Below are 13,918 nucleotides of genomic sequence, written 5' to 3' on the forward strand. Positions count from 1 at the left end.
CGGCACACGTGTTTTTAACGTAGAAAAGCAGTCTATATGAAATAAGCTTTTCACGTGTTTTTAGGACGTGTTTCAGACGTCTTTTGGAAACCTATTTTCAACGAGTTTTAGTCGTTTATAAAACGTTTTAATCACCATTCTTTGACACGTATTTTTAGGGTGTCAAAATTATATGAAATAAGCATTTCACGAGTTTTTAGGATGTGTTTGATGTCTTATATAATCCTATTTTAGACGGGTTTTGTGCGTTTGTATTTCAAGGGCTCGAGGAGCACGTTTTAACACACGCGCATGGATTTGATCAGTTTAGAACCAATTTTAAATAGAATCAGTAATCCCTTAAGTGCATTGAAAATTTCACTGATTCTTACGGAATCCTTCGATTCCGTAAGAATCAATCAAACTGAAATCATCTCTAATATACTCATTCAGAATTAATTATATTATTTATAAATAATGCAATACTTAAACAAACAATTTTCCAGTTGAAATCATTAAGATGTTTGTATTAAAAATACAAACACAATTTTTCCTTTAAATAAACATTACAAAAACTCATCTTTCTTGTTTTCAAGGGCTCGAGGAGCACGTTTTAATTGTTCACCAATGAAGGAATCAATTACTTTTGCCGAATTCCCATCTGATACTAATGCAGCTAAAATAAAACTATAGTAGAACAACACTTAATCTAGTAAATAAACCTAATATTCAGTTTAAAATTTAGTCATTAATAAAAGTCATCAACATCTTTAAACAACAGGCTTTGTATAATATCTATATAAATATTTACCAAAAATTGCTTTACAAAGTAGCGTCTTTTTAAAAGCACGTTTCCCATTACTTCCTGTTTTGTTGAACTGGGCCTGTACACTCTTATCAAGAGTCTGATTAATACATTTGCTGACAAGCTGCGAAGGTGTTTCTCCACCTAATTGTTTCAAACGTTTTATCTAAATCAAAAAAGATCTAAACAACTAATATATTGGTTTAATTTGTGTACATATAATTTATTTGTTATATATATATATAATATATATATGTTATATATATATATGTATTATATATTATATATATAGTATATATATATATATATATATATATATATATATATATATATATATATATATATATATATATATATATATATATATATATATATATATATACATATATATATATATATATGTAAATATATATATATATATATGTTATATATATACATATATATATATAATATATATATACATATAATATATATATAACATATATACATATAATATATATATAACATATATATATATATATATATATATATATAAATATAACAACCATTATAAATGTATTCTATAAAATAGAGTGCTCAATGTTCTTAAAAGAACAGAGCAATAACAAATTATTAGAAATCACTTATCAATTTCAATTTTTTACACAATGTTTCGTCAATAAAGACATTTCAGATATCATGTAAGGTCAAGTTATCCTGCTCCTGACTCTGCCAGTTCAGTTTATCTTGCTATTGGTAACATGTATTCCAGTACAACCTGCTTTATGTTAACGTCAGGAAGGGCATCCGGTTGTAAAACATTGCTTCAACTCTTTCATAGTGGCATTTATGTCACTATGAAGAATTATCCAAACCACACAAATGTGGAAAAATTGATGTAAAACTTACACACAAAAAACTATATATATATATATATATATATATATATATATATATATATATATATATATATATATATATATATATATATATATATATACATATATATATATATATATATATATATATATATATATATATATATATATATATATATATATATATATATATATATATATATTTAAAAATATAAACATATATGATGATAAGAGTAAGTCGCCATAAAAAAAGATATGGTATCGTGTCATCCACTTTTTTGTCATTCATATGGAATTTAAAATCTCATATGTCATCCACTTTTTAATCGGCTTTAAAAAATGCTATTATCTTAAATTTTAATGTGTCAAATTGATGTAATGTATTTATATGATGTGTATTTATATAAATTTAGAGCTAATGGTGAATAAAGCTTAGAGAACTTAGAGCCGAATACGAAAAAAGTATGGAAGAAGAAATTGTTTATAAGCCTCCTGAAAAACTTAAAATAAAAAAAGATATGGTATCGTGTCATCCACTTTTTTGTCATTCATATGGAATTTAAAATCTCATATGTCATCCACTTTTTAATCGGCTTTAAAAAATGCTATTATCTTAAATTTTAATGTGTCAAAATGATGTAATGTATTTATATGATGTGTATTTATATAAATTTAGAGCTAATGGTGAATAAAGCTTAGAGAACTTAGAGCCGAATACGAAAAAAATATGGAAGAAGAAATTGTTTATAAGCCTCCTGAAAAACTTATAAGAAACAATCCTGCTGCAATAGAAAAAGAAGCTAAGCTGTTGAAAAGCGAAGGGAACAAAATGAATATACATCATATAAATAATTACATCGTATAAATACATTACATCATTTTGACGCATTAAAATTTAATATAATAGCATTTTTTTAAGAAGAGATTTTAAATTCCATATGGATGACAAAAAAGTGGATGACACGATCCCATATCTTTTTTTATAGCAACTTACCCTTATCATCACATATACACAATACCTCCTATATTTTCAGTATAAGCATTTTTCAATTATATCATTTTTTTCTATTATTCTATTAATCAATAAAGTACCTTTAATTTGCAAGTACTGTTAACATGATTACCTATATTGGACACAACTTTCAAGACACAGGTGTTTAGAAAGTTGTGAAATATAAACACATTCCAAAATACTGAATTCCGCTTTAGTCTCTAATTTTAGTTCGAAAGAATCAAATTCTTCAAGGGAATGATATTTACTTATGAAAAGTGAAGAACTTTCAAGTTCTGTTTGCCGACCTAGACTTTCAAGTGCAGCAGGAATATTTCTTTGGGTTAACTTGACCTCTGCCATTTCCATAAAAAATGCATACTGCCATTCTAAAAGTAAGTGTGATGCTCAATCAATCAGGTTACTAATTTTTATTTCCAAATTTTCTCTTTACCTAATATCACCTCTATGTGATTCCCGGGGGTACTGCTGCCCAAAATGTTTTTCAAGAATAGCCCCTAGCAGTTGCATCAATGTTGGGTAGTTGTTATTAAGGCTGGTCCTGATGTATAAAGAATGTTACACCCCTATCATTTATCTACTACTACTATCAGAAATCAACTTAAAGTTAATTTAGGGATACCGTTCTTCCGCAGCAAGCTAATTAAAAAGAAAACTACTCATCTACTACTCTATTTGAAAACTTAAATTTTTTTCTATTTTTAATAAAAAAGATACATAATAAAAACAAGAATGAACTATTTGTGGGAATTTTATTTGGCGACCAATGGGATTAAAAAAGGCCTAGGTTCATCCCTAACTACATATAACACTAAATATACACTACCAGTAATAGTACCAAACAAGACAGATACAGTGATGCAACACTAGCGACTTGTAAAAGCTTTTAAACTCTATATATTTATGTTATACAGAATTACTTCCTCCATAAACAGATATAATACATTTGTAAGACTATTATAATATATAAAATAATTAAATTTATATAATAATCAAACTTACGCCTTTCATCCATACACTTAAAAGAAGGAGGTGGTTCTCCATAGTTACCAAGTAGAGGATTTCTGATTCTAACATGTCTAGTTGACTCTTGGGGTAGTTGTTTTGATGATGAAAAAGCAGAGCAGCACTGTGGTGAAAGTGGACTCAATAAGTCACCTGAAAATAAACTTATTTTATATGCTTTTTCTTTTTCTTTTTTTGCTTCTGCTGTAATGGCTGACATTCCAGAGGAAAAATCAGATGCTACTACATGTCTTGGTGAACGCTTAACCCGATTCTGCACCTTTTCAACCCTTATGTTTGGACTTTCTTGATGTGAGATAATTATCTCGATGTTGGATACATTGCCTTAATAAAATTAAAGTTTTTTATATGTTATAAGCTATAAAGAAAAGTCTTACATGTAAAATAAGGAAAAATATATAAAAGCTTAGTTATTTTTTATCAGTTTTTTAGTTTATCTTGTGTCGGAAATATTAAATAAATATTGTTATGGTGACAAAGAGGAAAAAAAAATTACCTTGTTCTGCAAAATCAGAATGTGACAATTCTGAATCAAGAAACATACAGTCATTACACATTTCCCTTGTACCTTTTTCAAGCGATATTTTTACTAAATCAAATACTTGCCATGATATATCTGGCGTTAGCCATTTGCTTGTATAATGGTGAATTGGTTTAATTCCTCGCGGCAGCCAATGAACTATTTGCTCTGCTTCATTTACCCAATGCAAGGGCACTATACATTTCTTAGCAACTCCATTTTCATTTATGGTGACTACAGAGTACAGTCGTTTAATTGGGCTAAATACAAAGTCTAGTCAATTAAAAATCCACAAAAATTATAAAAATAAATTACTTAATATTTTTTAACAATAAAGTATGAAATATCATTTAAATTCAACTTAATATTTGGGATATTTAACTCCTATAATTCTAACATATTTTTAAAACCCTAAAGGAAATATACCAAAAATTTCATATATAATACTTATTTATAAATATTATATTTAACATAGTGTTAAAATTTAATATATACATATATGTTTACCCATTTTAATATATTTATCTAACCGAGCTAAATCTATTTACAGAAATCATAGTCTATTAACAAAAATTATAAATAAAAATAAATGTCTAAAATGTTGTTCTTGTGCTCATATCAACATTCTCCACTCAGCTGCCAAAAACAGAATGCACCAAAACAGAAACAACAAATCCATCTTTAACTTTCATAAAAACACATTTCCGCAAAAAGCTATTTTTCTGCTTAATGCAAACAACAGGTTTTATTGTATCCCTGATAAAGTAGATTCAAATATCTCTTGAAGGAAGAAAAACAGCAAAAAAATCATCTAAGAATTGTAAACTATAAGAAAAACACTGATAATGGTCTTTATTGATAAACTTTTGAAGAAACACAATGCTATCCTCAGTTAAAAAACAAGAATCTTTTTTGGTTGTGGTCATTCTGCTAGTTACTTTTTTAATTTGGTTGTTGTCAGTCATTTTATCTAATCTTTTGCATACTTGAGCCAAAGGATTACGTTTGCTGCGCACTAATCTTTTCAATTTCTAAAGATAGTTTTCAAACTTGAAGGCAGATAATTTATCAAGTGAAACTCCATAAAACTTTACATCATCACAAATATGTAAAAGTCCATGTACATTATATACACAAAACAAATCTCCATAAATCTCACGAGAGTTAATAACAAAATATTCAATAAGTTGTTGAGCACTTTCTAGGTTTGAGTTCCTCATAACATTATCACTTTCACATAATAACCTTATTGCAAGACAAAGACTTAAAAAATGCTTGTAAACAGAGTTGTCAACAATCCCCTTCAATGCAACTATACCAGTATATAGCAAAAAAGATCTGAGTTTGGTAGCTTTCCACCGATCAAGCATTTAAGACATACTAAGTGCATGTAGTCAAGTGGGAACATATTAATAAAATTTACAGATGTAACTTTTCTTTAAACTGACTTACTGTGTTGATGTGATCTTCCATTCAAATCTTTTTCAAAGTAGTTGTCATCATTGAATCTTTGGCTCGTCCTTAAAACAACACCTTCTTCTCTCACTGAAAAAACTGTTCGACTGCATATTCTTTTTCCCACTATGGTACATCGCTCACAAGAATGGAATCCTGAGTGACTAACAATACTTTTTAGTAAAGCTCGAGCAGGAGCATCACAAATAAATGAATAAATATTAACTTTGTAATTAACATTGTTCACTACAATAAAACTGTCTTGTAATTCTATTAACTCGTTAACAAATTCTCTCAAGTAAACATCGCAGGGTGGTTTACTCTCCCCACAATAAAGTCCAACTAGAAAAGGGTCAAATTCCAAAACAGATACTGCAATTAGCCACAGTTGAGTGGAACTGGATTTAAATAAGGGGATGCCATCTATATTAAATGATAAGTTTAACGTAGTTTCTGTAATGGAATATAAAATAACTTAATTTGTGATTTTTTTCTTAATCCAAGATAAATGTACTCTCCATGTCCGACTATCTTAATGGAAGTAATGCTTCTTTTTGTTTTTAACAATGTTCTAGAGTCTCTGGTCACATTGTGATTATACTCCAAAAAAAGATTTAAAATTTCATTTATACAAGTGTGTGTACAACCATTTTTTAGAGCCCAATCTTGTAATTTAGAACAGAGAAGTTCATCATATAAACTTTTTGTTCCAAACTGCAGCAAATTTACAAATATATCATTATCACTAGCAACTCCATCTGATGTTTTATTTCCTCCATCTGATGTTGTATTTCTTGTTTTTTCATTCTGAGTATTGCAACTGGCAACGTCATCCGATGAACTATATTCTGCATTTTGAATATTATCATTCTTAATAGAACTGAGATCCAAATCAATCATAATAAATTTAGGCTGTTGAGGTACTTTAGACATACTTAAAACAGCTGATCTATGTGCTCTCCATGCTGAAGATGAACTAAAATAATATAACTTCTACTAAACCTACTGCTGAATCAATTACAAATTATTGAATTTTCACAATTAACAAAAAATAAAAAATACTAAAATTTTTGTTTCAGATTTGTCCTAATTTATTATATTCAAAATTGAGTAATTCCAGCATTCTCAATTTTTTTACTTATTTTGTAATAAGTAATAAGTTAAATTAAAACAAGAAAACATTGTTATCATAATTATAAATAAACAACAAAAGAACACTATTTAACACTAATAACTCTTTTTTTGGTTATTAAGTTATTGTAAGGTTTTGTTAATTTTTATAAAACTCGTCAAAGATGCTAAAATAATATGGTTGACATATGGTTAATATGGTTGACATATAGTTAAAAAACTGACAACTTTGTCATAAAGATTTAATACATAAGCGATAAACTATAAGGTGTAACTTATTTTTAAAACATTACTTAGGTAATGTTTTAAAAAACATGTTGATTAGACCTTGTAGATTATTTGCAAGTTTTTATAAAACTACTTAAGTCAGAATTTTAATTGAAAACAACATTATTTTATTGAAAACAATATATATAACTACCATATTTCCATGAATAAAATAATTGATAATAAAAAAAGGAAGATTTTTGAAACAGACAGTTACAAATAAAACTAGAATGAAAACTTTGATGACTTTTCCAGGATTTGTCTGAGTAACTAAATTAAATTCAGATTTTCCAGGACCAGAGGTAACACTGACATAAAAAATACATGAATATATTAAATTAAGGATTCTTTTATATCGCGATACAAAAGAACCCTTAATTTAACATTTGGTAACCTTAAATGGTAACCCTTATTTCAGAGCTACGAATAGTCTTTTCTATTTTAAGTTGGAAAATCCTGGAGTTTGACACTTTCAATGAAAGAAATTATTTAATGAAACTAATTATTCAGTTACCTTGTACTTGGATGAGAACGCTTTCGTGGCAATTGGGGAATCTTCTGACATCTTCTGTAAAGATGGTTGCTCAATCAGGAGTTATAACTAGCTTCCAAAGAATAGGCAATCCAAACAATATTAGAATAGGCAAACAATATTAGAATAGAATATTAGAATAATATCATAACTAGCTTCCAAAGAATGCGCCTAAAATATTATAGATTCATCTATATTATTCGGACCGTGCGCCGAATCTTATAACTGCGTTTAAACGTTTGAATATCAATATTATGTATCGTTTTAAATACGTTTAAAAAACGTTATAATATCTGTGGACGGAAACACCAAAAAAATACGTGAATACAACGTTTAATAAACGTGACGTGCTTACTGGAAAGTTTATAACTTTATATATAGTTTTATAAAATAAAAGTATAGTATAAGTAGTATAGTGTAAAAGTTTTTAAACATATTACAATAGTTATAAAAAATATAAAAATAAAACCAAAAAATAAGTCTTTTATAACTATATCTTATTTATAAATTTCAAGACCTATATAGCTCTTATTACTTATATAAAGTTAAAAAGTTATAACGTAATTTTAATTCATATTAGTTTTAAAACTTAAATAAATTGAAATTACGTTAACTAAATCAAAGAAACTATTAGACAAGATCTAAAAGTTTAATATACGTTAACTTAGGCTAAATCTAAACGCTTTATATGCGTTAATTAGAATAGATTTAAACGTAAATTAGACAAAATTTAAACGCTTTATAAACGTATAATAATCCTATAATAAAGACGTATAAAATACGTTTGAATGTAGACGTTTTATGGACGTTTGTTCTAAACTTTAATCTGGATTTCATTCTAAACGGATATCTGACCAAGTCTGAACGTTTTGTCGAAACGTTGTTTTGACGTTTAATAGACGTTTGTGTGTTTACTGGGGAATGTATCAACTTTTGTTTTCATTAATTTAGTTATGGCGTTACCCCTAATCTTGAATATTATTGTTAAAATCTAATCTGAATTCTTGAACTTTTTATTTATTTAACTTTCAATAAATTGTTATTTATTTTACTTTTATACAAATGGGTTTTAACGTATATATATGTATAAAAAGTATTATATGTAAAAAAACATAAAGGTAATATTTAAGTAGAAAACAAAGAAATAAAAAATAAAAGAGTACTTTATTTACAAAAACTAACTCCTTAACTTTTAATCTTTCGTTTTTTACTTGAATATTGTTTTTAAAACTTTTCCTTAACCAACCAAAAACTTTAAAAAACATTTTTATATTTTTCAATAAATAAAGTTGTTAAGTATACGCATATTTTACGGCCGTAAATATTACGTACATACTACGGCTCAAGAGCAGAGCCATAGAAAAAAATAATAGTAATAGATAAATAAAAAAACAATTATTTACAAGTAAATACGTGCTCTCTTATTTATTTACTTATTTATTAATTATTATTATTTATTACTCTTAACATGAATATTGTTCTTGAAGTATTTCTTAAGCTAACTGCCATTAATTTTACATTTATAATTTTCAATAAATAATTTGTAAAGTATACTTATACAATAAGGTTATTGTAAATACGTACGATCGAGGCTCAGTGATAAGACAAAATAATGTCTTTTAGTATTCAATATAGTGTAAATATTTTGTATATATAATTATAATACGTAAAAAGCTGTTAAATATTAAAAACTTATTATGTCATAACTTTATAGAAAAATAAAATTTATATATTTGCAGAAGAAGATGTTAGCTTTTAGTAAATAACATACATATTTTATACTTTAATAGTTTATAAAATTGTACGTATTTATTATTTTATAATTAAAAAAAAAAATTAAAAAAAAAGGTTTTAATATGCTTTATAATACTTAATAGTGCACATTCTAATATCCAGTGCAATGTCTCTCCGCTTACTCTATGCTATCTTTCAAACTCGACTACTTTTAACTTTCACTCTTATTTACTTCTTTTTTTCTAAACATCACTTGCTCTTGGTCCGTCAAAGCGGATTATAATGTTCTTTTAGTTATCTGAACTTGTCTTCGCGGGCCTTCGTATGTGGCCTCCATGTATTACCTAGCCGGATGAGGACTAACAACAATACCAATTAAACATGCTTAATATTAATGTAACAATGTAATCATAACCGTATCTTATAATAGTGTATTAGTATATAGGAATAGTTCATTATTATATTATATAGACTTAAAGTATAACTGTTAAGTTAATAACATAATCCTTATTTAAATAATATTAGATATATAAGTATATAAAATTATTATATTTTACTATTATTATATTTTATTATTTTATTATTATGTTCTATTATATTTTATTATATTATACTATTACTATTAATAACAGTTTATTGTTATATTATAAAAACTTATAGTAAAACTGAGAAATAAATATAAGAATTCTTATATAAATGATATTATTAGTTAGACCAATTAAAACGTTAAGAATCGGTCTAAATTTAAACGCTTTTTATACGTTTGGGTCTAAACGCTTTTATACGTTTAATAATATACGTCGATAATACGTTTGTGTATCGACGTCTAATGAACGTTTGTTCTAAACTAAATGTTCTAGGACTAGATTTCATTCTAAACGAATAATCAACCAAACCTAAACGTTTTGTCTAAGCATTGCACAGTGATCCAAAGGTGACCAAAACCCCTCAAAACTAACTTCTATATTGGAGTAGTTTCTTTTTGTAAATATAATTTTGGTATATTAATTTTAATACAAAAATGGCAATATTTTACCCACCAAATATTGGTGAAAACGAAAAAAATATTAAAAAAGATTAGGCCACTAAGACAATATAACTCTTATTTTCTTTCTAACACTTAACTTCTTAATGGTATATGTTAGTCTATCGACAACATATATTGAAATAAGAAGAAGAAATATGAAAATTTACTTTTTATGCTTGCTTTTTTTCAAAGTGTTTTTCAATAAAACCCTTTAAAATGCGCAGTCTTTTTTTTTAACACATAACTTTCTATGATGCTGTTTTCATCTAGAAAGGTGTCCTATAAATAGGTCAAATGTGTGTTTTTCATTTAAATAACGCCCAAAAAATGGAAAAATAGTAAACTATTTGTAAAAGTAGTGTTATTTGTAAAAAGTAATATTTCATACATTCTTGAATTAACATTTAACACTAAAACGACATAAGAGCACTACATTATAGAATTCTGGAGGCCCCAAACAAACTATGATCTTATGATAAAAATGGTTTGCAGCTACGATAATAAGGTGTCCAAAAATGAAAAGGAGTTAGGGAAAAGTCAAAGACTTCAATCAACCTGATGAGACTAAGGGGTTCTTGATGTACTAATGTATGGTATATTTCATCACCTAGATTCTTATACATGAAAAAAAAATTATGTTAATAAAGTTCAATTTTATTAAAATTTATATGTTTACATTCACGATATCAAAGAAATTAAAATACATAAAATAAAAGTACATAAACTAAATAAAAAATAAGAAAAATACCGTCTTGAAAATCTATGACCACACCTATCTGTGCAATCATAACCACTCCTGGAGAACAAATATAGCCAGATATAAATTCCCCCAACCTCAATAACCTGGCCCGCTGTGCATTGTATTGATTTTTAATAAACGTTCATGTGTTTATTGGAGCATGTATATATACATACACACACACACACACACACATATATATATATATATATATATATATATATATATATATATATATATATATATATATATATATATATATATATATATATATATATATATATATATATATATATATATATATATATATATATATATATATATATATATATATATATATGTATATACAGGGCTGTTCCGTCCCACTCAACGGTATATACATTTACTTTTACTTCTGTTACATTTTCGTCTTTGGTTTTTACTTTGTTACGAGTTACTAGTAAAAAAAATACAAAAGTACTCAGAATGTATTACCATTCAATTTGAATTAAAATAAATCGAAAATCGTAATACCAAATGTTATCAAATACTCGCCAAAACCGGTTCAAAATTAAGATACACTAACCATCGCAACAAAAAAAGCGCGTTTAAACAAATTTTGCTATCTTGATCAAAATAAAAAAAATTTTTAAAAAAATAGCAAGTTTGATGATAAATTTGTATCTCCGTGGCTATGTATGTTTATTTGTTTGCTGTGCTCACCAAAGCACAGCAAACAAATAAACTTACAAAGCATTGATTCCGCAATTAACAGATGATTCAGTCATTACACGATGAGCCCAGAATTAATAGCTGCAGCAGTTATTTTCCCAAAATTTAAAATGACATGGATAAGTGATAATGAACATAAAAAAAAGGTGATTAGGAATTTCTGGAAAACAAATATCAACAACTAATGGTAACCTATGGTGATGCTATCAAATCAAGTTCTGGGGAAGAAGCAACAACATCCGATGAAGAGTTTTTCACTTTCAATCTCAAGATAATTACAATACTTCTGCTAAAAATATTTTGTTAACGCATACAAATAATGTAAACACTTCATTTGGTGAACTTTATAACTTTAAACCTCTGAAGATCGTCTTTCTAGAATTTTAGTTTAATTCTATTTAGTTGTCCCAAGAAGTCCTTACGGTCTTATAACTGAGCACCGCGGATGAGCATTTAATTGGAAGTTCACGCCTCCTTCCTAACCGATGTCTCAAAACTTGTCGAGAGGTGGGGTTTGAACCACAGATCCTTTGTTTCTGAGGCAAGTGTGCACTACCACTGCGCTACGACTACTCAATTATTAATTAAACGCTGAATTGCCTGCAAGTGCACCCAGTGAACGTCTCTTTAGTGCTGCAGAAGTGTTTTTAGGTTAAACCGTATAACAATGAAGGATGAACACTTTGAACAGCAACTATTATTTCGTGTTAATAAAAACATTTTAAAAGACTTTTGATTTCATAATGACATTTTAGGATTAAACTTAAATATTTGCATATTTTTTATTTTATTTCTATACTAATTAAAGTTATTTCTTTTTTTAAAAATAAAAAAAGTTTTTTTTATTTAGAAAGTACTTTTTACTTTGTAACGAAAAAGCATTTTTCAATGTACTTTACTTTTTTACTTTTACTTAAGTATTTTGATTTGCTGCTCGGTGTAGTAAAGGCAATTTTAAAATAATATAGCGTCTGTATGATATTTTGTTGACTACGACATATTTTCGTTAAATAATCAGGTCTGTGAATTATGAAAAGACGAAAAAATTGCCATGATAAATTTTGCGGTATCATAAAATACAAATGTTTGTAGCGAAAAAACCCAGACCGAAGATTCTTTTTTTGTTTTTTTTTTTGAAAAAATCTTCTTAAAATCACGATCGCTCGTCCAAATTTGAATAAGATTTTAAATAAATACACTTTTTTAGGTGAAATGAACATCATAGTTTAATAATATGATCTGTTCTGATTCTTTATTGGCAATTTTTCTTAACTATATGCTCTTGCTTGGTCGGAATTCCAGTATTCATTGTGAAAATTGATGAAATTTTGTATTATGACAACTATATATAGTTAATATACGTCAGAACCGATTAGAACTAGGATCTAAAGTGGGTTAAGGCACATTTAAAAATTTTTTAAATTAAATTCATGTTAACGCCGATGAGCGGAAGTGATCTAAAGACTTCAAAATGGTGTTCTTTAGATTCACTATTATGGGTAGTAAAAAAGTTTTGAAAATTATATATAAAAAGTTTCTTTAAATATCAAAAAAACCTGAAGTAACAAAGTTATACTATCTAAAGCTCTTGTTTGGACATAATACGCTGATAAAACCATGCTAATTCTAAATAAAAGAATTCGAGTAATTTGTAAATCGCCTTAACTAAACCTAGTGGTACTTTTTACTTTTACTTGGTTACATTAAGCGCCAGTACTTTTACTTTTTACTTAAGTATATTTAAAAAGTAATTAGATCCCAGCCCTGAATATTAGTAAGTAAAAGTAAAGAATCAATAACTAAAAAAGTTTTTTTTTTAAAAAAAAAAGTTTTTTTTCATTTGAAAAAATTTTCATATTTTTTCAAATTTCATTGAACTGCCTTTATTCATCAAAATGGATTTTTCGAATTTAAAACATTCGCATGCGTAGTAGCTACTAAAAATTCTTAAGGCCTGCGTTTTCTTCGAAATCGCTAACCTACTATCGGATCATCCTTAAAAGACTGTGGTTCACACCCTGCATGTTTAGGGCATGTTGTTCTTATTATTATTAGTTTTTTTTTTTTGTCACAAATCAAAATAACTTTTCCAGATATCTAACAAGATAATCTAAGCTATGGAA

The 13,918-nt window shown here is 26.9% G+C and overlaps 2 protein-coding genes across 2 annotated transcripts; both read right to left on the bottom strand.

The window, feature by feature from the left end:
* Positions 1-491: 491 nt before the first annotated feature.
* On the bottom strand, positions 492-7,777 carry LOC136084715 (uncharacterized). Its single transcript, XM_065805351.1, has 6 exons — positions 7,567-7,777; positions 4,176-4,459; positions 3,656-4,003; positions 2,766-3,021; positions 791-950; positions 492-655 (listed from the first exon to the last, which is right to left on the bottom strand). Exons 2-5 carry the CDS (start codon positions 4,234-4,236, stop codon positions 947-949), a joined length of 669 nt encoding a protein of 222 aa, XP_065661423.1. The 5' UTR covers positions 4,237-4,459; positions 7,567-7,777; the 3' UTR covers positions 492-655; positions 791-946.
* On the bottom strand, positions 5,231-5,569 carry LOC136085401 (uncharacterized). Its single transcript, XM_065806704.1, has one exon. The coding sequence runs from the start codon at positions 5,567-5,569 to the stop codon at positions 5,231-5,233; it is 339 nt and encodes a 112-aa protein (XP_065662776.1).
* Positions 7,778-13,918: the final 6,141 nt, after the last annotated feature.

The sequence above is a fragment of the Hydra vulgaris genome, chromosome 09 (assembly GCF_038396675.1).
Source record: "Hydra vulgaris chromosome 09, alternate assembly HydraT2T_AEP".
NCBI classification, from domain to species: Eukaryota; Metazoa; Cnidaria; class Hydrozoa; order Anthoathecata; family Hydridae; genus Hydra; species Hydra vulgaris.